This window comes from Oncorhynchus tshawytscha, linkage group LG03 (assembly GCF_018296145.1).
Source record: "Oncorhynchus tshawytscha isolate Ot180627B linkage group LG03, Otsh_v2.0, whole genome shotgun sequence".
NCBI lineage: Eukaryota > Metazoa > Chordata > Actinopteri > Salmoniformes > Salmonidae > Oncorhynchus > Oncorhynchus tshawytscha.
In genome coordinates, this window is record NC_056431.1 from 8,446,909 (window position 1) to 8,474,107 (window position 27,199).

The following is a 27,199-nucleotide window of genomic DNA, read 5'->3' on the forward strand; positions in this document are numbered from 1 at the left end:
AATACATTATTGATGGAGAGCAGTTCTGGCTTGGGTGTCCATTCAAACGTTCCGTCTGCCTGAGAGCACAGTCCTTCCTGATTAGGCTGTGCTTCTCTAACCGCTGCCCACCGACCGACACGCTCAACCACTTCAATCAATGGCTGGGCCCACAACGGCACAGCACGGCCCGATGCACCACAAAGGTCATTACCAGAGAATAGAGGCCACTCTGGTCACCTTACTACCATTAACCGAGGCTAACTGGGGCCAGTGCTACTGCTGGCACTTCCTATTTCACAGTGCTGGTGTTTACCTGGCATTGGGTAGGAAATTATGTGGTAAGAATGTGTACTTTAAAAGTACTTACATGAGATATTTAAAAATTAGGAAAACGCCTTGTCTAGTGGTGAAACAAATAAGCAATTAATTGGTATTGCTGTGTAATTACCTTCTTATCATGTCTTACTTGATCATTTCTGTACCTTACAATAAAGATCATTTCTGTACCTCATAATAAAGATCATTTCTGTACCTCACAATAAAGATAATTTCTGTACCTCACAATAAAGATAATTTCTGTACCTTACAATAAAGATCATTTCTGTACCTTATAAGATCATTTCTGTACCTCACAATAAAGATCATTTCTGTACCTTACAATAAAGATAATTTCTGTACCTCACAATAAAGATCATTTCTGTACCTTACAATAAAAAAAAATGTCTGTAGGTAACGATTGGATAATATAACACTCAACCTACAATGGTGGTTGTAATGAACTAATGGTATAGAATGCTTATGACGGTAGGCTATCATAGGAAAGAGATATGCCTGTCATAACAGGCCATGACATGTCCTAAAACAGAAGAACTACTGATATAAACGCGTTACAGTACATGAATCAGCTAAATGTTCATGTGACAGGGTATCATCTTCTCTGATGATTGATTTAGACGGACTGAGACGTCCTCGTGGTAGTGTTTAATCCTTCTAGAACACCGTTATCCATTATAGAACAAGCCATTCTAGTATTAGAGCACTGCTGGATGAAGTCAGGCTCTGATGACTACTTCCAGAGATGTGTCACCCACCATTTGCTAAATCAGGTTTCAGTGTCATTATTCCAGCTAACCTGGGGATGTGTTCTGGACATGGTGTCTCCATTGTCCTACTGCCTACAGCGTTGGTTCATGTCAGCTGGTATAGGCTAGTATAGCTCGTGCTCCCGGTGAGTCCATTACTTTGATTGCCGTTTCACAATCTGTCTTTATGACAGCCTGCTGTGGAGCCTCATCGTCGATAGAAGACAAACACATCGATCCATCACGCAGCGACCTCTAGCAGCTTTTGTATCCAGCCGCACACGCAGATGGACAAGTTGAGTGCTTCTTGATGGAATCGGGTATTGATTGCATAGAAATAGTGGGGGCGTCATATTTTTCTGTGCATCTGACTTGACTGTCCTTTTTACCACCCTCTGTTCCTCACTCTCTCCCCCTCTCCTCCCGTGATTCATTAGCAGTCATGGATCCTTACCTATGTTTTAAAAAAATTCTCTTTCAACGCCTGCCTGCCTGCCTGCCTGCCTGCCTGCCTGCCTGCCTGCCTGCTGCCTGCCTGCCTGCCTGCCTGCCTGCCTGCCTGCCTGCCTGCCTGCCTTTTCATCTTCCTACCTTTAGCTCTCTATTCTCTATTGATGTTGTCATCTGCGGTGTCTCTTCTCCTCTCACCGTGTTTCAGAACATTTCTAATTAAAGAGGAACAGACTCGTCTCCTGTGTTATTTCTGAAGTCTTTTTTTATTTTGTCGTGCTTTGTATCTTTTCCCCTAGAAAGAAATAGTTAGCTATATCTACATGACTATAAAATAAACAGTAGTGAAAGACGAGAAGGGACAAATAGACACAGGAGACAAAGATAGAAAGAACTAGAGAGACAGAGTCAGAGAGAAGTGGAAAGACAGCAGTTTCTATAGAATAACCAAAAACAACGAACCTGGGAGGTGTACAGTTATAACATTTACAATAATCATAACAGTAATAATAATAACAATCATAACAGTAATCATAATAGCAATCATAATAGTCCAAATAATAACAAGAATTAATAAAAAATCTATAATACCGCAGGTATTTCATAAAGACAAATGAAACATTATTTTCATCTTTTCTTTTCTGTTTTGATCACTGGACATTAGTTTGTTTTTGTACCTCGAGGCTAATAATGTGTTAGTATAGTAGCTTCATAACGCTTTCAATAGTAAACTGTTATTTTTCTCAATTTCTTAAAAGATTCATTTAAGTTATCTTACTGTTTACATTTTTATACAAATAAAGAATTCAGAGATATGTGTGTGTGTGTGTGTGTGTGTGTGTGTGTGTGCTTGGCATTCAGAAAAATATCCATCATGAATTTTTCCTTATTCATTACTTTCCTTTCACTCATTTGTTTCTCTTTAAGACATTTTAACATTTTAATCCCTTTAAGGGCATTTTAAAATAATTATGATTTTCCTTAATGTGTCTCGTCGACTTATGTTCCCTTTCTTCTAACTCACGAAAGGAGACTGGCACTAATCCTTTCTTTATTGGCCAACAATAGAGGAGAGATAAAGACAGAGAGAGGGAGGGAGGGAGAAGAAGAGGACTAGAAAGAGAGGTGAAGAGAGAGGGAGGGAGGGAGGGAGGGGGAGGGAGGGAGGGAGGGAGGGAGGGAGGGGGAGGGAGGGAGGGAGGGAGGGAGGGAGGGAGGGAGGGAGGGAGGGAGGGAGGGAGGGAGGGAGGGAGGGAGGGAGGGAGGGGGAAGAAGAGGACTAGAAAGAGAAGTGAAGAGAGAGGGAGGGAGGGAGGGAGGGAGGGAGGGAGGGAGGGAGGGAGGGAGGGAGGGAGGGAGGGAGGGAGGGAGGGAGGGAGAAGAGGACTAGAAAGAGAAGTGAAGAGAGAGGGAGGGAGAAAGAGAGAGACAATTCAAAGAAGAGAAACAACAGTTCTGTTCTATGAGGAAAGCAGTCATTCATAACAGGAAGGTTTCTAAATTACCCAGAAAACATTGGCAGACTCCCCAGAACGGACAGCAAATACAATACCTGGGCCGTCTGCAGAACTGAAGAGTTCAGATATACTTTAAGAGACTTTCAGGGTAACACTCTGCAATGTTGTCAAATAATTATAGATGAGCTGCTCTCTGTGGGCTGATGTGCTTTGGCAATTTCAAGAAATCAAATTTAACATTCAAACTCAATCGCTTCTGGAAACCATACCGACCCCACCACATTTTTTCTCTCTCTTTCCTGTCTCTTTCTCCCTCCCTCTCCAATTACCACAGGGAAGGAAAGTGCTGAGGCTTTCTTTCTTGTTATCTCTTCTCTCTATCAAAATAATGACCCTATTATCACTTTCCCCTATCTCTGTCATCCTCCCTTGCTCCTTCCTCCAGTACACCTACAGTATGGCACAGTTGTAATGTAAGGGCTGGACGGACCTCTCTTTCGGTCACTGTTGTGGTTTATGTTGTGGTCTGTAATGTGGTCTGTGTGCAGTAGTATTACAGTCGATTCAAAAGGCCACCCGTCATGGCATGTTGGGGGAGTGGTGTGGGTTTTGGGGATGGAGGCTACAGTAGGTACTCCTTCTTGCCCTGACTGGCTTCATTCCCATTGAGGAAAGCCTCCTGGACCTCCCCGTGCTCGTCCAACCCACTGGCCTCATGGGTAAGATATGAACCTGGGATAGGGAGAATGAACAGAGAGAGAAAAAAGGAGAGAGGGATAGAGAGGCAGAGAGAGATGCAAAGACAGAGGGGAGAGGAGAGGAGAGAGAGTCAGAGAGAGAGAGCGAGGAGGCAGAGAGAGAGAGAGAGTAGGTTGTGCAGCAGAGAGAGAGAGGCAGAGAGAGATGCAAAGACAGAGGGGAGAGGAGGAAGAGAGAGTCAGAGAGAGAGAGAGCGAGGAGGCGGAGAGAGAGAGAGAGAGAGAGAGAGAGAGAGAGAGAGTGAGTGAGCGATAGAGAGAGGAGGCATAAAGAGAGAGAAGGTTGTGCAGCAGAGAGAGAGATGCAGAGAGAGAAGGTTGTGCAGCAGAGAGAGAGATGCAGAGAGAGAAGGTTGTGCAGCAGAGAGAGGAGGCAGAGAGAGAGAAGGTTGTACAGCAGAGAGAGGAGGCAGAGAGAGAAGAGCAGAGCAGAGGCAGAGAGAGAGAAGGTTGTACAGCAGCAGCAGAGGGAGAGATGTACAGCAGAGAGAGAAGGTTGTACAGCAGAGAGAGATGCAGAGAGAGAAGGTTGTACAGCAGAGAGAGGAGGCAGAGAGAGAAGGTTGTGCAGCAGAGAGAGGAGGCAGAGAGAGAGAAGGTTGTACAGCAGAGAGAGATGCAGAGAGAGAAGGTTGTACAGCAGAGAGAGGGAGAGAAGGTTGTACAGCAGAGAGAGGGAGACAGGTGAAGGGGTGTGGAGGTTAGTTGTGACAGAGTAATATAATTCTTGTGACATTCTGTGAACCCATCAAAACAATCTTTACCATATTGTTGAAGTCCTACCTGTGATTAATTATTAGTTCAGTTAGAATTAGGTCAGTACCAATTAAGTATAGGCTCCTGGGTACGATATGAGCCTGACAGAGGGAGAGGGGGAAAGGAGAGAGAGGGCCAAGCATGGTGCAAATAGAGAAAAAGAGGGGCAGAGGCATAGAGAGAGAAAGATAAGGGTAGAGAGAGGCACAGAGAGAGGGGGGAGAGAGAGAAAGATAAGGGTAGAGAGAGGCACAGAGAGAGGGGGAGAGAGAGAAAGATAAGGGTAGAGAGAGGCACAGAGAGAGAGGGGAGAGAGAGAAAGATAAGGGTAGAGAGAGGCACAGAGAGAGAGGGAGAGAAAGATAAGGGTAGAGAGGCACAGAGAGAGGGGGAGAGAGAGAAAGATAAGGGTAGAGAGAGGCACAGAGAGAGGGGGAGAGAGAGAAAGATAAGGGTAGAGAGAGGCACAGAGAGAGGGGAGAGAGAGAAAGATAAGGGTAGAGAGAGGCACAGAGAGAGGGGGAGAGAGAGAAAGATAAGGGTAGAGAGAGGCACAGAGAGAGAGGGGAGAGAGAGAAAGATAAGGGTAGAGAGAGGCACAGAGAGAGGGGGAGAGAGAGAAAGATAAGGGTAGAGAGAGGCACAGAGAGAGAGGGAGAGAGAGAGAAAGATAAGGGTAGAGAGAGGCACAGAGAGAGGGAGAGAGAGAAAGATAAGGGTAGAGAGAGGCACAGAGAGAGGGGGAGAGAGAGAAAGATAAGGGTAGAGAGAGGCACAGAGAGAGGGAGAGAGAGAGAAAGATAAGGGTAGAGAGAGGCACAGAGAGAGGGGGAGAGAGAGAAAGATAAGGGTAGAGAGAGGCACAGAGAGAGAGGGAGAGAGAGAAAGATAAGGGTAGAGAGAGGCACAGAGAGAGGGGGGGAGAGAGAGAAAGATAAGGGTAGAGAGAGGCACAGAGAGAGAGGGGAGAGAGAGAAAGATAAGGGTAGAGAGAGGCACAGGAGAGAGAAAGGGGAGAGAGAGGCACAGAAAGAGAAGAGAAAGATAAGAGAGAGGCACAGAGAGAGGGGGAGAGAGAGAAAGATAAGGGTAGAGAGAGGCACAGAGAGAGAGGGAGAGAGAGAAAGATAAGGGTAGAGAGAGGCACAGAGAGAGGGGGGAGAGAGAGAAAGATAAGGGTAGAGAGAGGCACAGAGAGAGAGGGAGAGAGAGAGAAAGATAAGGGTAGAGAGAGGCACAGAGAGAGGGGGAGAGAGAGAAAGATAAGGGTAGAGAGAGGCACAGAGAGAGAGGGAGAGAGAGAGAAAGATACGGGTAGAGAGAGGCACAGAGAGAGGGGGAGAGGGAAAGATAAGGGAGAGAGAAAGAGAGAGAGAGAGAGAAAGAGGTAGAGAGAGGCACAGAGAGAGGGGGAGAGAGAGAAAGATAAGGGTAGAGAGAGGCACAGAGAGAGAGGGGAGAGAGATAGAAAGATAAGGGTAGAGAGAGGCACAGAGAGAGGGGGAGAGAGAGAAAGATAAGGGTAGAGAGAGGCACAGAGAGAGAGGGGAGAGAGAGAAAGATAAGGGTAGAGAGAGGCACAGAGAGAGGGGGAGAGAGAGAAAGATAAGGGTAGAGAGAGGCACAGAGAGAGAGGGAGAGAGAGAGAAAGATAAGGGTAGAGAGAGGCACAGAGAGAGGGGGAGAGAGAGAAAGATAAGGGTAGAGAGAGGCACAGAGAGAGAGGGAGAGAGAGAAAGATAAGGGTAGAGAGAGGCACAGAGAGAGAGGGAGAGAGAGAGAAAGATAAGGGTAGAGAGAGGCACAGAGAGAGAGGGAGAGAAAGAGAGAGAGGCACAGAGAGAGAGAGAAGAGAAGAAAGATAAGGGTAGAGAGAGGCACAGAGAGAGGGGGAGAGAGAGAAAGATAAGGGTAGAGAGAGGCACAGAGAGAGAGAGAGAAAGAGAGAGAGGCACAGAAAGAGAAGAAAGATAAGGGTAGAGAGAGGCACAGAGAGAGAGGGAGAGAGAGAGAAAGATAAGGGTAGAGAGAGGCACAGAGAGAGGGGAGAGAGAGAAAGATAAGGGTAGAGAGAGGCACAGAGAGAGAGGGAGAGAGAGAGAAAGATAAGGGTAGAGAGAGGCACAGAGAGAGGGGAGAGAGAGAAAGATAAGGGTAGAGAGAGGCACAGAGAGAGAGGGAGAGAGAGAGAAAGATAAGGGTAGAGAGAGGCACAGAGAGAGAGGGAGAGAAAGATAAGGGTAGAGAGAGGCACAGAGAGAGAGGGAGAGAGAAAGAAAGATAAGGGTAGAGAGAGGCACAGAGAGAGAGGGAGAGAGAAAGATAAGGGTAGAGAGAGGCACAGAGAGAGGGAGAGAGGGAATGGTGGGGAAGTTAGCTACGGCAGAGTAATATAATAAGAGAAAGTCAAACTATGAAACTAAATTCTATAATTTCTCTCTGATTTCCATCATCAGTTCAGAATTTAAAGGGCCAGATACAGACACAGATTAAGCCTAGTCATGCTTTTTAGTCCAGGAGTAGGTTTAATTTGTATCCGGGAAACCTGCCCAACAAGCCCAATCATGTTCAAGCTGACGTATCACTGCAGGAGCCAATGGCAGTCATCTCTTTGTTGATAGTCTGTCTGGTCAAGGCTTTGATTGGCACACTGGCAGCTACAGCAGGACAGAGACAGGGCCCTAATTGTGCTGTCTCCGCTCACTGATTGGTTGTAATGGCTCTGTCTATTTGCTGATCGGCATTCTGGCTGTATGGCCCCTCCCCTGGTCTCAAAGGTTCTATGGCCGGATAACTTTATTGGCACTGAAGGAGGAATCAGGGGGCTGCCAGAGACTGTTAAAGTTATGGGGGAGCGTGGGTAACTGTGTTTTTTAAAATTGATGTGCCCTGATACAGTAAACCATAGGGGTCATTAAACAACATGGCCGCGGATACATTTCCATCAACCCCCCTGGCCAAGATACAAGGTCGTTTGTCATGTTCTGAAGAGAGAGAGGAAAGAGCGTGCCTCCCATCTCATTCCATCCATTTGGATCCATCTTTTATTTACTATTTTCCATTCACTGAGACAGATACTGTAAAGCGAGGCGAGGCGTGACCATTGACAATTCATGGTAGTCTCACCTTTAATGGAATGCATATTACTTTTCAATAGTGTGAATGTCATCTGTGTGTGTGTGTTTCTGTGCGTGTGTATACGTGTGTGTGTGTTACCTTTCTGTCGGACAGAGCACCAGATGGTGATGATGAGAACACAGATGATGGTGAAGACCAGCAGAGCCAGGACGCCCCCTATCACAGCGTACGGTACTGCACTGTGGGTCTCAATCACTGCACCAGGGTCTGAGAGAGAGAGAGAGAGAGAGAGAGAGAGAGAGAGAGAGAGAGAGAGAGAGAGAGAGAGAGAGAGAGAGAGAGAGAGAGAGAGAAAGAAATGGGGCAAAGATATATGTGGAAGAAAGAGAGAAGGAGTATTAAATCAAAGTCTGTACATCCCTGAACGGTGAGATCATCTACTGTATCTTTCACCATATCTGCATTATTACCCACAGAACACTGGAGACTGGAAGAGCTCAGACCAACAGAGCTCCGGTATACAGAGAGCACCTTGAGTCAGAGGCAAGTCTGTGTTTACACCACAGACACTCCCAGAATAAAGATTCATACAGGCTTGCGTTTGTTTGTTTGTTTTTGTGTTTGTGTGTGTGTGTGTGTGTGTGTGTGTGTGTGTGTGTGTGTGTGTGTGTGTGTGTGTGTGTGTGTGAATACATAGTGCCAACCCTGCCCAGGACACAAGGACACATAGGAATGGGCACGGTCCAAGAACTCTACCAGACTGGAATTAAAACAGGAACCATTAACACAATGCTAACAAAAGACCACAGCCACAGAGAGGTGGAGGATGGATGAAGGAAAAAGAGGAGGGGAGACGACTTGCAAATGAGAAAGTGTGTGTGTCCGTCTATCTATCAGTGGCAGCACGGGCAAGACAGAAAAAGAAAAGAGTGTAGAAGCGTCTGTTGAAGAGTCTGCCGGAGCAATATTTCATGACGGATGAAAAATGAAGCGCTGCCTTCCCATGGTGCATTTCTCTCCCTCGCTGTGCCCAAAGCTCGGTGGGTAATGAGTGACAGTATAAAGGAGCCCGCCGTTCTCCCCACGCGCCCAATAATGCTCCCGCATCGCTCTCTCTGACATTCAAACACGAGGCACAGCAGGTGCACACCTCCTGACTGTCAGAAAGAGCAGAATAATGCCCTGCTCCCTCTGTTTCATCTCTCCCCTGAGAGATGGAGAGAGAGAGAGAGAGAGAGAGAGAGAGAGAGAGAGAGAGAGATGGAGAGAGAGAGAGAGACGGAGAGAGAGAGAGTGAAGTGAGTGAGTGAGTGAGCGAGTGAGTGAGTGAAGTGAGTGAGGGGTAGAAAGAGGGAGAGAGAAAGGAAGGGAGGTAGAAAGGTGGTGAGGGGGAGGAGAGTGGGAGAGAGAGAAGATATAAGAAGGAGAAGACGGGATATGGTGAGAGGTAAAAGAAAAGAGGAAAATAAAGACCTGGAGAGTGAGGATGAAGGGGAGAGAGAGGACGCACACACATGGACAGAAGAGATCCAGGTGGTGTGTCTCTGTTCTGTGTGATGACAGCCACTTACTCACAGTGGGAGACAGAGAAGCAGCTTGGCTTAACTGCCCTGCCATTTTGTGTGTGTGTGTGTGTGTGTGTGTGTGTGTGTGTGTGTGTGTGTGTGTGTGTGTGTGTATTTTCAGGGCCGGTTCCAGGCAAAAGCGCCATAAGTGGTCGGTTAGGACCCCATAAGATTAAAAAAAAAAAAAAACTTTATTTAACTAGGCAAGTCAGTTAAGAACAAATTCTAATTTTCAATGACGGCCTAGGAACAATGGGTTAACTGCCTGTTCAGGGGCAGAACGACAGATTGTACCTTGTCAGCTCAGGGGTTTGAACTTGCAACCTTCCGGTTACTAGTCCAACGCTCTAACCACTAGGCTACCTGCCGCCCCAAATGATCATATCATATATATATGGATGAGATGAGAGAGATTTAGAGAGGTGGTGAGGGAGGGAGAGACATAGATAGAGAGAAACTGCCCCATTGCCCCCAGCCTTATTCTAAAATGGATTTCATTGCCCCCCTCAGCCTACACACAATGGTATCATAATGACAAAGCAAAACCAGGTTTTTAGATTTTTTTGTTGAAAAAAAACATACTGAAATATCACATTGACATAAGTATTCAGACCCTTTACTCAGTACTTTGTTGAAGCACCTTTGCCAGCGATTACAGCCTCCAGTCTTCTTTGATATGACGCTACAAGCTTGGCACACCTGTATTTCAAATCAAATCAAATCAAATCAAATTTTATTTGTCACATACACATGGTTAGCAGATGTTAATGCGAGTGTAGCGAAATGCTTGTGCTTCTAGTTCCGACAATGCAGTAATAACGAACAAGTAATCTAACTAACAATTCCAAAAAACTACTGTCTTATACACAGTGTAAGGGGATAAAGAATATGTACATAAGGATATATGAATGAGTGATGGTACAGAGCAGCATAGGCAAGATACAGTAGATCATATCGAGTACAGTATATACATATGAGATGAGTATGTAAACCAAGTGGCATAGTTAAAGTGGCTAGTGATACATGTATTACATAAGGATGCAGTCGATGATATAGAGTACAGTATCTACGTATGCATATGAGATGAATAATGTAGGGTAAGTAACATTATATAAGGTAGCATTGTTTAAAGTGGCTAGTGATATATTTACATCATTTCATTTCATTTTGCAGATCTTCTCAAGCTATGTCACGTTGGATGGGGAGCGTCCAGTCCGGGCTCTGGCTGGGCCACTCAAGTACATTCAGAGACTTGTCCCGAAGCCACACCTTGGCTACGGCTGTGTGCTTAGGGCCGTTGTCCTGTTGGAAGATGAACCTTCGCCCCAGTCTGAGTTCCTGAGCGCTCTGGAGCAGGTTTTTATCAAGGATCTCTCTGTTCTTTCCCTCGATCCTGCGAGTCTACCAGTCCTTGCCGCTGAAAAATATCCTCACAGCATGATGCTGCCACCACCATGCTTCACCGTAGGGATGGTGACAGGTTTCCTCCAGACGTGGCACTTGGCATTCAGACAAAATAGTTCAGTCTTGGTTTCATCAGATCAGAGAATCTTGTTTCTCATGTTCTGAGAGTTCTTTAAGTGCCATTTTGTCCTTTAAGTGCCAACTCTAAGCGGGCTGTCATGTTCCTTTTACTGAAGATTGGTTTCCGTCTTGCCACTCAAAACATAAAGACCTGATAGGTGGAGTGCTGCAGAGATGGCTCCCCACAGAGGAACTCTGGAACTCTGTCAGAGTAACCGTCGGGTTCTTGGTCACCTCCCTGACCAAGGCCCTTCTCCCCCGACTGCTTAGTTTGGCCGGTCGGCCAGCTCTAGGAACAGATTTTGTCGTTCCACACTTCTTCCATTTAAGAATGATGGAGGCCACTGTGTTCTTGGGGACTTTAAATGCTGCAGATATGTTTTGGTACCCTTCCCCAGTTCTGTCCATCGACACAATCCTGTCTCGAAGCTCTACGGACAATCAATTCCTTTGACTTCATGACTTTGTTCTGCTCTGACATGAACTGTCAACTGTGGGACCTTATATAGACAGGTGTGTGCCTTTCCAGATCATGTCCAATTAATTGAATTTACCACAGGTGGACTCCAATCAAGTTGTGGAAACATCTCAAGGATGATTAATGGAAATAGGATTCACCTGAGCTCAATTTAGGGTGAATACTTTCCCAAACCACTATATATAGTATTCACCCCCATTGGCATTTTTCCTATTTTGTTGCCTTACAACCTGGATTTAAAATAGATTTATGGGGGGTTTGTATCATTTGATTTACACAACATGCCTACCACCTTGAAGATGCAAAAAGAAACACAGACCGGACAAGTGGATGTGCAATGGATTATGGTCATTGTAGTTAATGACCAATTCCCCCTGTATTTTCCGTATTCCTCAATCCCTGCTTGCTGTCCCAACTACACCTCTGTAGAAGTAGGCAACAAAGATTGGGTCCCTCTCTTCTAGAATGTGCAGGAAACTGTTCCTCTCCTCCTCACTCCATGACTCAAACTCTTGGGTCCAGAGGCGCAGTTGGCACTCAAAGATATTTGGTGGGTTGTCCTTAACCTGTAGCGTATTGAGCGACTCAAAGAGGGTACACACATTCACTGGCACAGCGTCCCCAAAAGGTCCTGCAGAAACTGTTCCCTCTAGGCAGTGCCCCAGCTCAGGAACCATCGCAACACAACGCTGCTCCTGAAGAGTTACATAGGAGAGTGGCAGGGGCTCTCTGTCTGCTACTGAGTTCAGAGAGGTACAAGAGAGGTTCTCCGAGAAGGGAGGCACGAAAAACTGTGGTACTGACCAAAAGTCTGCCAGGCTGGGTGAAGACGAGCTGGACTGTGTGCAGCGCCAACCAGGCAAAATGTGTAGAATTGCAGAAAATTTGATTTACATCAGCAAAAATGTATCTCCACCCCATGGCAAAATGTGTTGAACTGCAGGAAATCAACTTTAAAACGTACAACCAAATCTCACTTAGTGCCCCCAAAAGGCTAGAGCTGGCCCTGTGTGTGTGTGTGTGTGTGTGTGTGTGTGTGTGTGTGTGTGTGTGTATGTATGCGTGCATATACGTGTGTGCGTGCATGTGTCATTCCACCCACAGATCCTTATGTCCCTCACAGAAGTCCTATGGCCATCCCATCCCTGGGTCTATAACAATAACACAGTACCTGTGTGCTCCCACCCAATGGGACTTACACACTGACACAGCCCCAACACTGAGTGGCCATAGCACAGCATCAGCCAGCCATTGATGAGAGTGGGGGAATGTGTGTGTGTACGTGTGTGAGAGCGTGTGTGGGAAGGCCAGTTAAGGGCCTTCCTTTCCTTTCCTTCCAGTTCTCTGCTGCCAATGACTGGAATTAATTGCAAAAATCACTGAAGTTGGAGACTTACATCTCCCTCACTAATTTTAAGCATCAGCTGTCAGAGCAGCTTACCGGTCACTGCAGCTGTACACAGCCCATCTGTAAATAGCCCATCCAACCAACTACCTACCTCATCCCCATATTAGTTTTTGTTTTTCTGCTCTTTTGCACAGCAGTATTTCTACTTGCACATCCTCATCTGCGCATATATCACTCCAGTGTAAATTGCTAAATTGTAATTACTTCGCCACTATTGGCCTATTTATTGCCTTACCTCCTTACTTGATATGCACACACTGTATACAGATTTTTCTATTGTGTTATTGACTGTACGTTTGTTAATCCCATGTGTAACTCTTGTTGTTTTTGTCACACTGCTTTGCTTTATCTTAGCCAGGTCGCAGCTGTAAATGAGAACTAGTCCTCAACTGGCCACCTGGTTAAATAAAGGAGAAATAACAAAGAAAAGAAATGAAGGTTAAAGCAGACAAAGGGTGTCAGTGACAAGAAAAGGACAGAGAAGAGAGGAGGAGAAGAGCTGTTAAGAGGCGGTGATTGTGACCATGAAGGAAGGGAAGGATGGAGAGATGGAGAGGAGGAGTGTGTTAAGGGTGAGGGAGGGCTGTACGTTACCTCGGGGGTCCGGTGCGTAGCTGGGGGTTATGAGGAGGGTGATTGGGTGGGAGGTGGCGTGATGGGAGGTGGGAAGGACCATGGTAGTGACAGACACGTTCTCTACAACAGACAAGGCAAGGATAACACACTATACTCTACAAGACAATCATAGTTTTCTATGAAAGACAGGTTCTAGATCAGTGGTCACCAATCGGGTGAGAGCCATTGACTGGTCGATCTCCAAGGCATTCCTAGTCGATCAGCAATGTTTTCTGTAAAAAACCCAACGATAAAGCCTTTGTTTTGCACTGTTGTCAGTAGGTGCACTTGATTCAGCAGCCCTAGCGCCGGGAAGGCATTTTCAACCATGTCATATGTCTGAAGGTATAACTCCGCCTACCTGGCGGGCCCAGGGAGCTTATCAATACACCTATAGGCCTACCACTGGCCAATCAGATAGCTCAGAACACTGTCTGCAGTTTCCTCGAGCCATAGACTATAAAAAATAAACCTCGAATGCACATCAAATTTGATATAGTAAGATTTAAAAAGAGAGAGACTCAACGAATAAAGCAAAGAGCTGCTGTTTTTATATGTAAGTTCATGTTTAAGTTGTTATTCAGCACTGTAAACACTGTTCAACACTTTTATATGCCATAAAATGTGCATTCTCCCTACTTCCACTCACGCCACAACCAGCACTGCAGCTGCAATGAAGGAGTACAGAAGTGTTCCGATAAGCTTCCGTTTGTTATTATTAGTGGCTTGTGTCTTTTTTAATATCGAGGAATATTTCACATTCTCTGGACATAGGAGTAACAACATGATTTGGTGCATGAGGCAGAAATAATGCAGTGCGACTTGAGTTTCGCCATCAGCTGGAAGACTGTGTCCTGTTTTCTCAGCAGATTGAGTGAGATCGGAGGGAGGGAGAGCAGAGGGAGGGAGAGCGGAGGGAGGGTGAGCGGAGGGAGGGAGAGCAGAGGGAGGGAGAGCGGAGGGAGGGAGAGCAGAGGGAAGGGAGAGCGGAGGGAGGGAGAGCGGAGGGAGGGAGAGCGGAGGGAGGAGGGAGGGAGAGCGGAGGGAGAGAGAGCGGAGGGAGAGAGAGCAGAGGGAGAGCGGAGGGAGGGAGAGCGGAGGGAGGGAGAGCGGAGGGAGAGAGAGCAGAGGGAGAGAGAGGAGGGAGGGAGAGCGGAGGGAGGGAGAGCGGAGGGAGGGAGAGCGGAGGGAGGGAGAGCAGAGGGAGGGAGAGCAGAGGGAGGGAGAGCAGAGGGAGGGAGAGCGGAGGGAGGGAGAGCGGAGGGAGGGAGAGCAGAGGGAGGGAGAGCAGAGGGAGGGAGAGCGGAGGGAGGGAGAGCAGAGGGAGGGAGAGCAGAGGGAGGGAGAGCAGAGGGAGGGAGAGCAGAGGGAGGGAGAGCAGAGGGAGAGAGAGCAGAGGGAGGGAGAGCGGAGGGAGGGAGAGCAGAGGGAGGGAGAGAGCGGAGGGAGGGAGAGCGGAGGGAGGGAGAGCAGAGGGAGGGAGAGCGGAGGGAGGGAGAGCAGAGGGAGGGAGAGCAGAGGGAGGGAGAGCGGAGGGAGGGAGAGCGGAGGGAGGGAGAGCAGAGGGAGGGAGAGCAGAGGGAGGGAGAGCAGAGGGAGGGAGAGCGGAGGGAGAGCAGAGGGAGAGCAGAGGGAGGGAGAGCAGAGGGAGGGAGAGCAGAGGGAGGGAGAGCAGAGGGAGGGAGAGCGGAGGGAGAGGAGAGGGAGGGAGAGCAGAGGGAGGGAGAGCGGAGGGAGGGAGAGCAGAGGGAGGGAGAGCAGAGGGAGGGAGAGTGGAGGGAGGGAGAGCGGAGGGAGGGAGAGTGGAGGGACGGTGTCGGTGAGTCGTGTGATAGAGAGCCTCACCGCTGCTCCCTCCATCCCCTCAGACTGACCATCAGATGCTCCCTCCCTTCCCTCAGACTGACCATCAGATGCTCCCTCCCTTCCCTCAGACTGACCATCAGATGCTCCCTCCCTTCCCTCAGACTGACCATCAGATGCTCCTTCCCTCCCCTCAGACTGACCATCAGATGCTCCCTCCCTTCCCTCAGACTGACCATCAGATGCTCCCTCCCTTCCCTCAGACTGACCATCAGATGCTCCCTCCCTTCCCTCAGACTGACCATCAGATGCTCCCTCCCTTCCCTCAGACTGACCATCAGATGCTCCCTCCCTTCCCTCAGACTGACCATCAGATGCCCTTCCCCCTCAGACTGACCATCAGATGCTCCCTCCCTTCCCTCAGACTGACCATCAGATCCCTCAGACTGACCATCAGATGCCCTCCCTTCCCTCAGACTGACCATCAGATGCTCCCTCCCTTCCCTCAGACTGACCATCAGATGCTCCCTCCCTTCCCTCAGACTGACCATCAGATGCACCCTCCCTCCCCTCAGACTGACCATCAGATGCTCCCTCCCTTCCCTCAGACTGACCATCAGATGCTCCCTCTCTTCCCTCTTCCGGGTTAAGTGGGCATTGTGTCAAGAAGCAATGCGGCTTTCCTGGGTTCTGTTTCGGAGGACGCACGGCTCTCAACCTTCACCTTTCCCGAGTCCGTACGCGAGTTGGGACAAGACTGTAACTTACCAATTGGATACCACGAAATTGGGGAGAAAAATAGTTTAAAAAATAGATAATAATAATCTGAGCGGTAGATCTTGAGTCAGAAAAGGTTGGTGACCACTGTTCTAGATGGTATGGTTACTACAGACATATGATCTACTATGACATACATTTCTATAGAGTAGTAGCTAGGGAGACAGACATTGGCAAATTACATCGACACATTCACTATAAAACAATGGTTGGGATGCAGACATATTTTCTACCATAGACACATTGTCTATGACTCAGTAGCTAGGGAGACAGAAGACATTGTGTTTGATGGAAGCATTCTCTGTGGAACAATGTGTGTTGTGTTGGGACAGACACATTCAATATGAGACAATAGATTGGATACTGACACAATGGTAAAGTGAAATGCCTATTGAGACAGTGAGGCTACAGTTAAGTGGTTTTAAGTGACTGAGACAGTTGGATTGAGTGAGAGGCTGGGAGCACGGGGTGTGTGTGTGTGTGTGTGTGAGTGTGTGTGTGTGAAACACTTCATCAAACTGTCCATTTGAAACAGCAGGGTGCAGTAGAGATATGTTTCATCGAACCACTGTGCGCCTCTCTCTCACGAGCCATGCGCCACGCACGCACGCGCACACACACACTCGCGCACTCAAACACACCTCGTTCTAGGGTAATTTATTGGTAACTACTCTTCCGTCTGCTCTCCCTCTCTCCCTCTTCTCCCTCTGGCCCTGAGACCCTCCATCTCTTCTTCCTCTGCCACTCCTCTTACATCAGCATAACCCTCACCCCTCTCTCCTCCTCCTCCTCTCCTCTTCCTTTCAGCCTGCCTTCATTCACTTGTCCACATCCTCCCCCTATCCTGTCAGTGTCCAACCTCAGCTTTCCTGTCACTTACTGTATGCAACACACAAGTGTGTATTTGCGTCATCCATGTGGGTATGCATACATGTGAGTCAGAGAGAACTTAAAACGGTTCTTCGGCTGTGAGAGAAAGAGTTGACTAAGGAATGGGTCAGTGTGTGTGTGTGTGTGTGTGTGTGTCACCTGAGGCAGAGGGATTAATGGGCAGGGTCAGTCAGCTAATTAGTTGTACACTGATTAATCTCTTGACCATCAAAACTACATTCTGGGAAGACTTATAAATAATGACTTCTCTACCTCCAACATCCTCTCCTCTCGCCTCCAACATCCTCTACTCTCTCCTCCAACATCCTCTCCTCTCTCCTCCAACATCCTCTCCTCTCTCCTCCAACATCCTCTACTCTCTCCTCCAACATCCTCTACTCTCTCCTCCAACATCCTCTACTCTCTCCTCCAACATCCTCTACTCTCTCCTCCAACATCATCTCCTCTCTCCTCCAACATCCTCTCCTCTCTCCTCCAACATCATCTCCTCTCTCCTCCAACATCCTCTCCTCTCTCCTCCAACATCCTCATCTCCTCCAACATCCTCTACTCTCTCCTCCAACATCCTCTACTCTCTCCTCCAACATCCTCTACTCTCTCCTCCAACATCATCTCCTCTCTCCTCCAACATCATCTCCTCTCTCCTCCAACATCCTCTCCTCTCTCCTCCAACATCCTCTCCTCTCTCCTCCAACATCCTCTCCTCTCTCCTCCAACATCCTCTACTCTCTCCTCCAACATCCTCTACTCTCTCCTCCAACATCCTCTACTCTCTCCTCCAACATCATCTCCTCTCTCCTCCAACATCATCTCCTCTCTCCTCCAACATCCTCTCCTCTCTCCTCCAACATCCTCTCCTCTCTCTCCAACATCCTCTACTCTCTCCTCCAACATCCTCTACTCTCTCCTCCAACATCCTCTCCTCTCTCCTCCAACATCCTCTCCTCTCTCCTCCAACATCCTCTCCTCTCTCCTCCAACATCCTCTCCTCTCTCTACTTAAATCTCCCTTCTTTCCCTCAGAGGCGATCCACCTCAACCTTAATCACTCTCCTCTCTCCCACGCACTCTTTCATTCCGCTTCCACATTCCCTTGTTCCTATTCCACTCCTCTATGAGCACTCTCTCTCTCTAAAGCTGATTTACTATGCGGCTGTACAGCCAGTCAGCACACCGCCAGGCATTCTCCTATCATATTGTTATTCTGTACACTCGCCACTCAGACACCTATATTCACGGCTGTTTTCCCATTTGCATGTTGAAGTTGTTGTTAACGACATTTCTCTCAAATATCATTCCTTAAACTAGAGAGATAAAACATTTACGTATGATTGAACATTCCCTGTTTCTGTGTGTTTTTCTGTTCCGGTGCTGTAGTAAGCTATGCGTCACTCACAACACAAGGCTAAATGTCATCTAGCCGCTGGTCAGAAGGCCTCGTCCGTTACCGCTGCTCCACATTGATTTGGTCACAGCCTACACTACATTGACTTTCTCACTGTCATTAGAAGACTGTGCAGAGCCACAAGGGGGAATACACCACCTGGGATTCAGGTTTTTCACCTAATCTTTCCTGTTTCTCCTGCCCCTCCCCCTCCTAACCACCGTCCCTCACTACCCCCTCCTAACCCCCTCCCTCCCTCTCCCTCCCCTAACCCCCTCCCTCACCCTCTCCTAACACCCCTCCCTCACGCTCTCCTAACCCCCTCCCTCACCCTCTCCTAACCCCCTCCCTCACCCTCTCCTAACCCCCTCCCTCCCCTCTCCTAACCCCCTCCCTCCCCCTCCCCTAACACCCCTCCCTCACGCTCTCCTAACCCCCTCCCTCACCCTCTCCTAACCCCCTCCCTCACCCTCTCCTAACCCCCCTCCCTCCCTCCCCTCCCTAACCCCCTCCCTCACCCTCCCCTAACACCCCTCCCTCACGCTCTCCTAACCCCCTCCCTCCCTCCCCCTCCCCTAACCCCCTCCCTCCCCTCCCCTAACACCCCTCCCTCACGCTCTCCTAACCCCCTCCCTCACCCTCTCCTAACCCCCTCCCCTCACCCTCTCTAACCCCCTCCCTCCCTCCCCTCCCCTAACCCCCTCCCTCACCCTCTCCTAACACCCCTCCCTCACGCTCTCCTAACCCCCTCCCTCACCCTCTCCTAACCCCCTCCCTCACCCTCTCCTAACCCCCTCCCTCACCCTCTCCTAACCCCCTCCCTCACCCTCTCCTAACACCCCTCCCTCACGCTCTCCTAACCCCCTCCCCCACCCTCTCCTAACCCCCTCCCTCACCCTCTCCTAACCCCCTCCCTCACCCTCTCCTAACCCCCTCCCTCCCTCCCCTCCCCTAACCCCCCTCCCTCCCCCTCCCCTAACACCCCTCCCTCACGCTCTCCTAACCCCCTCCCTCACCCTCTCCTAACCCCCTCCCTCACCCTCTCCTAACCCCCTCCCTCACCCTCTCCTAACCCCCCTCCCTCCCTCCCCCTCCCCTAACCCCCTCCCTCACCCTCTCCTAACACCCCTCCCTCACCCTCTCCTAACCCCCCCCCTCACCCTCTCCTAACCCCCCTCCCTCACCCTCTCCTAACCCCCTCCCTCCCCTCTCCTAACCCCCTCCCTCCCCTCCCCTAACACCCCTCCCTCACGCTCTCCTAACCCCCTCCCTCACCCTCTCCTAACCCCCTCCCTCACCCTCTCCTAACCCCCTCCCTCCCCCTCTCCTAACCCCCCTCCCTCCCCTCCCCTAACACCCCTCCCTCACGCTCTCCTAACCCCCCCCTCACCCCTCTCCTAACCCCCTCCCTCACCCTTACCCCCCTCCCTCCCCCTCTCCTAACCCCCTCCCTCCCCCTCCCCTAACCCCCTCCCTCACGCTCTCCTAACCCCCTCCCTCCCCCTCTCCTAACCCCCTCCCTCCCCTCCCCTAACACCCCTCCCTCACGCTCTCCTAACCCCCTCCCTCACCCTCTCCTAACCCCCTCCCTCTCTCTCACCCTCCCTCTCTTTTTATTTAGTCATTCAATAAATAGAGGTATATTTTAATTAGTATCATAGCTCATTACCCTAACCACTGCACTCATCTTCCCCCACAAATATATCTCTGTATCCATCCCTCTACCCTTTTCTTTCCTCCTGTCTATTCTCTCTCTCTCTCCCTCCATCCATCTCCAACACTCTCAAAATTCAGTTCTAATGGGCTTTATTGGCTTACAGCATTCCATTTCATCACAGCAGCTCAGTTGAATGACATACTGTAAGCAGACCCTCAGGGCGTTGCAGAGACAATCAGTAGCATTCTCCTCTGAGCTCTACCAGCAACATCACCACCATCCCACCACAACGCCATCCCACCACAACGCCATCCCACCACACCATGCCATCCCACCACCACGCCATCCCAACACACCACCACCACCACGCCCACCACGCCATCCCACCATGCCATCCCCACACCACCACCACCACGCCATCCCACCACCACGCCATCCCACCACACACCACCACCACGCCATCCCAACACACCACCACCACCACGCCATCCCACCACAACGCCATCCCAACACACACCACCACCACGCCATCCCACCACCACGCCATCCCAACACACCACCACCACGCCATCCCACCACACCAGCAACCACCACCACCACCATCCCACCACATGCCATCCCACCACCACGCCATCCCAACACACCACCACCACGCCATCCCACGCCATCCCAACACACCACCACCACGCCATCCCACCACACCACGCCATCCCCACACCACCACCACGCCATCCCACCACGCCATCCCCCACCACCACCACGCCATCCCAACACACACCACCATCCCACCACAACGCCATCCCACCACCATCCCACCACACCATGCCATCCCATCACCACACCATCCCACCACCACGCCATCCCACCACACCATGCCATCCCACCACACAATGCCATCCCACCACCACGCCATCCCACCACACCATGCCATCCCACCACCACGCCATCCCACCACAACACCATCCCAACACACCACCACCACGCCATCCCACCACAACGCCATCCCACCACACCGCCATCTCACCACACCGCCACCACGCCATCCCACCACACCAAGCCATCCCACCACACCACCGCCACGCCATGTCATCCCACCACATCACCGCCATGCCATCCCACCACACAGCCACCACCACGTTATCCCACCACACTGCCACCACGCCATCCCACAGCACCCCCACCACGCCATCTCACCACAAACACGCAATCCCACCACACCGCCGCCACACCATCCCAACACACCACCGTTATACCATCCCACCACCACGCCATCCCACCACGCCATGCCACCACAGTGCCACCACACCACCACCACGCCATTCCACCACATCACACCGCCGCCACGCCATCCCACCACACCGCCATCCCACCACATCGCCACCACACCATCCCACCACACCGCCGCCACGCCATCCCACCATATCGCCGCCACACCATCCCACCACACCGCCGCCACGTCATCCCAACACACCGCCATCCCACCACACCGCCACCACGTTATCCCACCACACCGCCATCCCACCACACCGCCGCCACGTCATCCCACCACACCGCCATCCCACCACATTGCCGCCACGTCATCCCACCACACCGCCATCCCACCACACCGCCACCACGTTATCCCACCACACTGCCACCACGCCATCCCACAGCACCCCCACCACGCCATCTCACCACAACCACGCCATCCTACCAGACCACCGCCATCCCACCACCATCTTGCTCCTTAACAATGGTGGTGACTGCAACCAACCAACGCTCCATCCAGACTAACAACAATCTGATGAGTACAGGCTCCCTTGTGCATTCAGTTCACCCAAAACAAAACCTCATATCTATATTATATACGTACGTGGGAGCTTGACACGTGCACATGTATAATACGCATGCACATCCACATTCTCACACACACACACACACACACACACACACACACACACACACACACACACACACACACACACACACACACACACACACACACACACACACACACACACACACACACACACACACACACACACACACACACACACACATACACACACACACACACACACACACCTGCTGAATAAAGATTTTGTGGCATTGGACCTGGCTATGCAGAGACTCACCAACCTCTAGCTCTCTCTCTGCTCTCTCTCACCAACCTCTAGCTCTCTCTCTCTCTTTGCCCAGCCTCGAAAAGCGAAAAGCTCCTGCAACAAATTGGCCTCTGTTTTGTCCTGATTTTGCGCTTCATGGCCACATCAGACACTAGATAACTCTGGGAGCTGGTTGACAGTGTGAGGGGTCGTTTTTCAGATCTGTCATAGTGAGCAGTTTTAGCCTTGCCCTGTCAGGCGCCCCACCCCAGTGCACCTTGGGATTTCCAGAGGCAAGCGTGGCTTATCCAACTTGGGCAAGCCCCTAACTGAACACTAACCTGGCTTCGACCTCTCTCCCTACTTCTTCTCCCCCACTCTCTGTCCCTCTTGGACTGAACAAGACAGGAACCCACCAGAGAGCTCTGAACTACAGTACACCCAGAAAAGATGGCAAACTACTGCCAAGGTGAGAAAAGTAGGAGGAGGGAAGCAGAGAGAGGAGGAGGAGAGAGAACAAAGAGAGGATAAGATATATAGACATTTAGAGAGAAGGAGTGGGGTAAGATATATAGAAAGAGAAAAACAGGAGGAAAGAGTGTAGTGAAAGAAAGAAGGAATAGGATTGGTTGACAGAGAGAGAGGAAGGGAAACAAAAACAAGAAGAAGAATGAACAAAGAGCCAGAAAAAGGAGGACCATTCTAGGAGACGGACGATAGAGACCAAGGAAGAAGAACCATTCTAGAAGACGGAAGATAGAGACCAAGGAAGAGAAGGGCATTTTCTTGAAGCGTGGACGTACTTCAAAGCCAGGCATGCCTAACTTGTGTTGCACAGTGAGAGAGAGTGTGGCTTTAGCTCTGGTGGTGGCTGACGATGGCTGCTCTGGCTAGATGAAAGGTGGCATTCCCACCCACCTCCTCTCTCAACGGAGGATAGTTAGTGTTGTTTGATGCCTGCCGCTCCTGCCACCCGCCGCCACTGCTCAGAAGAGGGTAAGGAGGGAAGGGATTAAGGGAGGAGGGGAAGGGGGGAGTATGAGGGGGCGCAGCCTAAGGCAACCCAAAATGTTACGCAACCACCCCCCTCTGTCTCCTCCTCCTACACTCTCTCTGATCTTCAGCTGTGAAGGCTGCAGTGAAAGGAGTAACCACTAGGGGGCCACACCCATGGGGTACACTGACTATACTGACTACAGATGCTGAGTTAACAACTCAACCCCTAGCCTGACCCCCCTCGCACTCTCACATCTGTGAAGCATAAACAACTGATGAAGTGACTCACGCTTTTGATGTCTACATCTGTGTCTGCTATACGCTTCTGGTGTCTCATTCCAAAAGTTACGCTAGGATTGGACGGTGAATGGATTCGGAGGATATGGAGGGTAATCCTAGATCTGTGCCTTAGGATTGTTATGGCGACGGTGGCTCACCGTACACCAGCAGTGTGTAGTGGTCAGCGGCACGGCCGTAGTTGTTCTGCGCCTGGCACAGGTAGGTCCCGTTGTGTGATTGGCTGAGACGGGACACCTGGAGGGTGGTGCCAGAGATCTCCGCCCTCTCAGGTAAGGTGTCATTAATCCTAGTCCACTGGACATCCCTAGGCCTGCAGAGAGAGAAAGAAGAGAGGGAGAGGAGGGAGGGAGAGCGAGGAAGAGAAGAGAGTCAAAGAGAGAAAGAAGAGGAAGTGGAAAGTGTAAGAGAATTAGATAGAGTGGGGGAGAAACGAGGGGAGCAAGAGGGGATGGGGAGAAGAAAGAGAGAAAAGATAAGACAGTATAAAAATAAGACAGAGGTGGAGGGAGAGGGAGGTTATGGGAAATAAAAGGTGAGGAGGGAGAGAGAGATTTTAAATTAGACCAAGGGAGAGGAAGACAGCATGACAGAAAAGAATTGGGGAGATTTATGGACAGAGAGAGAGAAGGAGAGGAGAGGGAGCAAAGAAAGATGTTGTGTCAGATGGAGAGAGGGAAAGCGGGACATGGGAGGAGAGAGCCAGGGAAGGAGATAGACAGAGATTTATGGGGGAGAGATGAGAGAGGGAGAGGCAGAGTAAGACAGCAGGACGGAGAGAAAGAGGAGACATGAAAGACAAAGAAAAGTGAGACAGAAGGCGACTGAGACTAAAGATGATTGGATTACATGAAACAACGAACACACACAGACATACCACACAATCTCACACAAAGCCCTGTGTGTGTGTGCATCCTCTGTGCTGTGCTGGCTGTCCCTCTCATCCCACCCTGGCCAGATTACAATCCCAGCTCATCTACACCCTAATCCCCCAGGAAGCATCTAATTAAACCCCCTGCTCATCACACACACACACACACACACACACACACACACACACACACACACACACACACACACACACTTTAATAAGCACACCCCTCCAACAAAGACAAGCAGTGTAATGAATTGGTGATGAACGGTTAACAGGAAGTTTGTCCGGGGCTTGAGAGTGATGGGGGTACCGGGGGTCTAAAGGAGAGTGTGGTGAGGTCCCTCCCGCATGAGATGAGGCAGGGGCAGTCCAGTGGATCGACCACCACAGCCACATCTCTCATGTCACTGTCCCCAGCCGGCTGTTACTGATCCTCACTGGGCCACACATACTGGCTCCTCAGCCTGGCTTTATTGTGGGGCTTTACTATGGTTTTACTCACCACACACACAAACAAACACACACGAGCACATACACACACAAACCAGTTTTTATAGAGCTCAATGAAGAGGCTTCAGTTGCCTCAGAAACACACATGCACAACAAACACATCACAGTGTCTAACAAGGGGCTTGTTACAGCCTCCTCAGACACTTTATCCAGAGAATGTCTCAACTCCGAATACTCCAAACAGCTGTAGTGTGAGCACAATATACATACACAGCAAATGCACAAACCAAACAAACATCTCATGAATGTGTGTACATACAACACACACACACACACACACACACACACACACACACACACACACACACACACACACACACACACACACACACACACACACACACACACACACACACACACACACACTCACAGTGGGTTGCCAGTGATGGAGCAGGTGAGGCTGAGAGAGTCTCCCTCTCGGAGGATGTCAGGGGGAGGGATGATCCTCACTGTGGGGGCAACTGGGGAGAGAGGAGGAAGGAATGGTTACCATGGTAACCAATCAAGAGTGACGGTTGGCGGTTCTGTTATCATAACATCCCTCAGGGTGAAACAGCTGCTGCTTTGTTAATGGCTGCAGTGAACAGACACATCTGAGGAGGTATTCATACGTGTTGCTGTGAAAGCCATGCAGGGCCATTTAAGCAGCAACAGTTTGGCAGTGACACTCATTATGCAGATCTAAAAGGCAGAAAAGGCTGATCAAACTCAGAAATGGTGAGTTGATAAGTAATTTACAACAGAAGGGTTGACCACCCCAGACACCAAGCACAAATGAGTCGTGACCATCAGAAATGAGGTGATACAGCTTCAGTGTGTTGCCATGGTAACCCTCGGTGGCTGACCAGTCACTCACAGTGGACGTCGAGGCGGTAGTGGCGGACCCTCTTCTGCCCCCCCAGGGCGGGGTGGGATGCCTCACAGCTGACCGCTGCCCCGTTGTCTTTCCTCTCCACAGGGAGACGGATGGTGCTGGACACACTCACTGTCTTCCCATTTTCCTGCTGGGACACCACACCTAGAGAAGGGAGGGAGGGAGCGCATCAGACAGAGGACGGGGAGGGAAGGAAAAGGAGCTGGCGACAGAAGAAAGAGAGAAGAGAGAAGGGAGAAGGACACATGGAGAGAGTGAGACGGGCATGATTGATGACAAGGAGAAGAGGAGAGAGGGATCTGGACAGGCTCAGACATAAAAGGAAGATAAAGAGAGCGTGAGATACGATGAAAAATATTTTAAAAGACTCCAAATGAGGCAGCGGAAGATGAGGAGGAGGAAGAGGAGGGATGGTGGTGGCCAAAACTAAGGCCTCGCGGTCACGTGAAAATATGACAATAACTAACACCATGCTGAGTTTTCAATTATTTCAGCTGAGGGAACTGAAGCAGATGAGGGCAGGGAGATACTGTCTTAATTACTGAGACATTCTATCTGTCAGGATCTGGAGCCTAACCTTTAATGTCACACTGTATTTGACTCAGGGCAGGGCCCTCTCCACAGCACTACAGAGCAGAACAGAAAACTGGGCTGTCTGCTGTAGGACCCATGCATCAGCCCACAACGCTTCCTACATAACCTTGTCACATCTGGGGACAGACATCTTTGTGAACATGGCATGGAAGTAGGAGACAGAGAGAGAGAGAGAAGAGGAAGAGGGGGAGGAGAGGAAGAGGGGTGAACAGAAGAGGAGTGAGGGAAAGGACAGAGTGCTGAGTTAGAGATTAAGATAGAGAGATGGGATAGGAACAAGAGACACAAAAGAAAGAGGGGAAAAAGAGAGAGGTGGAGGGTATAACAGGACAGACACACAGAGAGAGGTGGAGGGTATAACAGGACAGACACACAGAGAGAGGTGGAGGGTATAACAGGACAGACACACAGAGAGAGGTGGAGGGTATAACAGGACAGACACACAGAGAGAGGTGGAGGGTATAACAGGACAGACACACAGAGAGAGGTGGAGGGTATAACAGGACAGACACACAGAGAGAGGTGGAGGGTATAACAGGACAGACACACAGAGAGGTGGAGGGTATAACAGGACAGACACAGAGAGAGGTGGAGGGTATAACAGGACAGACACACAGAGAGAGGTGGAGGGTATAACAGGACAGACACACAGAGGTGGAGGGTATAACAGGACAGACACAGAGAGAGGTGGAGGGTATAACAGGACAGACACAGAGAGAGGTGGAGGGTATAACAGGACAGACACACAGAGAGAGGTGGAGGGTATAACAGGACAGACACACAGAGAGAGGTGGAGGGTATAACAGGACAGACACAGAGAGAGGTGGAGGGTATAACAGGACAGACACACAGAGAGAGGTGGAGGGTATAACAGGACAGACACACAGAGAGAGGTGGAGGGTATAACAGGACAGACACAGAGAGAGGTGGAGGGTATAACAGGACAGACACACAGAGAGAGGTGGAGGGTATAACAGGACAGACACAGAGAGAGAGGTGGAGGGTATAACAGGACAGACACACAGAGAGAGGTGGAGGGTATAACAGGACAGACACACAGAGAGAGGTGGAGGGTATAACAGGACAGACACAGAGAGAGAGGTGGAGGGTATAACAGGACAGACACACAGAGAGAGGTGGAGGGTATAACAGGACAGACACACAGAGAGAGGTGGAGGGTATAACAGGACAGACACACAGAGAGAGGTGGAGGGTATAACAGGACAGACACACAGAGAGAGGTGGAGGGTATAACAGGACAGACACAGAGTGAGGTGGAGGGTATAACAGGACAGACACACAGAGA

At 50.0% G+C, this 27,199-nt stretch overlaps 1 protein-coding gene across 1 annotated transcript in view; it reads right to left on the reverse strand.

The window, feature by feature from the left end:
- Positions 1–3,363: 3,363 nt before the first annotated feature.
- The window catches only part of LOC112244234 (cell adhesion molecule 4-like), a 182,180-nt gene continuing 158,344 nt past the window's right edge, over positions 3,364–27,199 (reverse strand). Inside the window, 5 exon segments of the mRNA XM_042309252.1 lie at positions 3,364–3,703; positions 7,702–7,830; positions 23,182–23,354; positions 24,796–24,886; positions 25,282–25,443. Of these exon segments, the coding sequence (XP_042165186.1) occupies positions 3,594–3,703; positions 7,702–7,830; positions 23,182–23,354; positions 24,796–24,886; positions 25,282–25,443 (665 nt within the window). The 3' untranslated portion in view covers positions 3,364–3,593.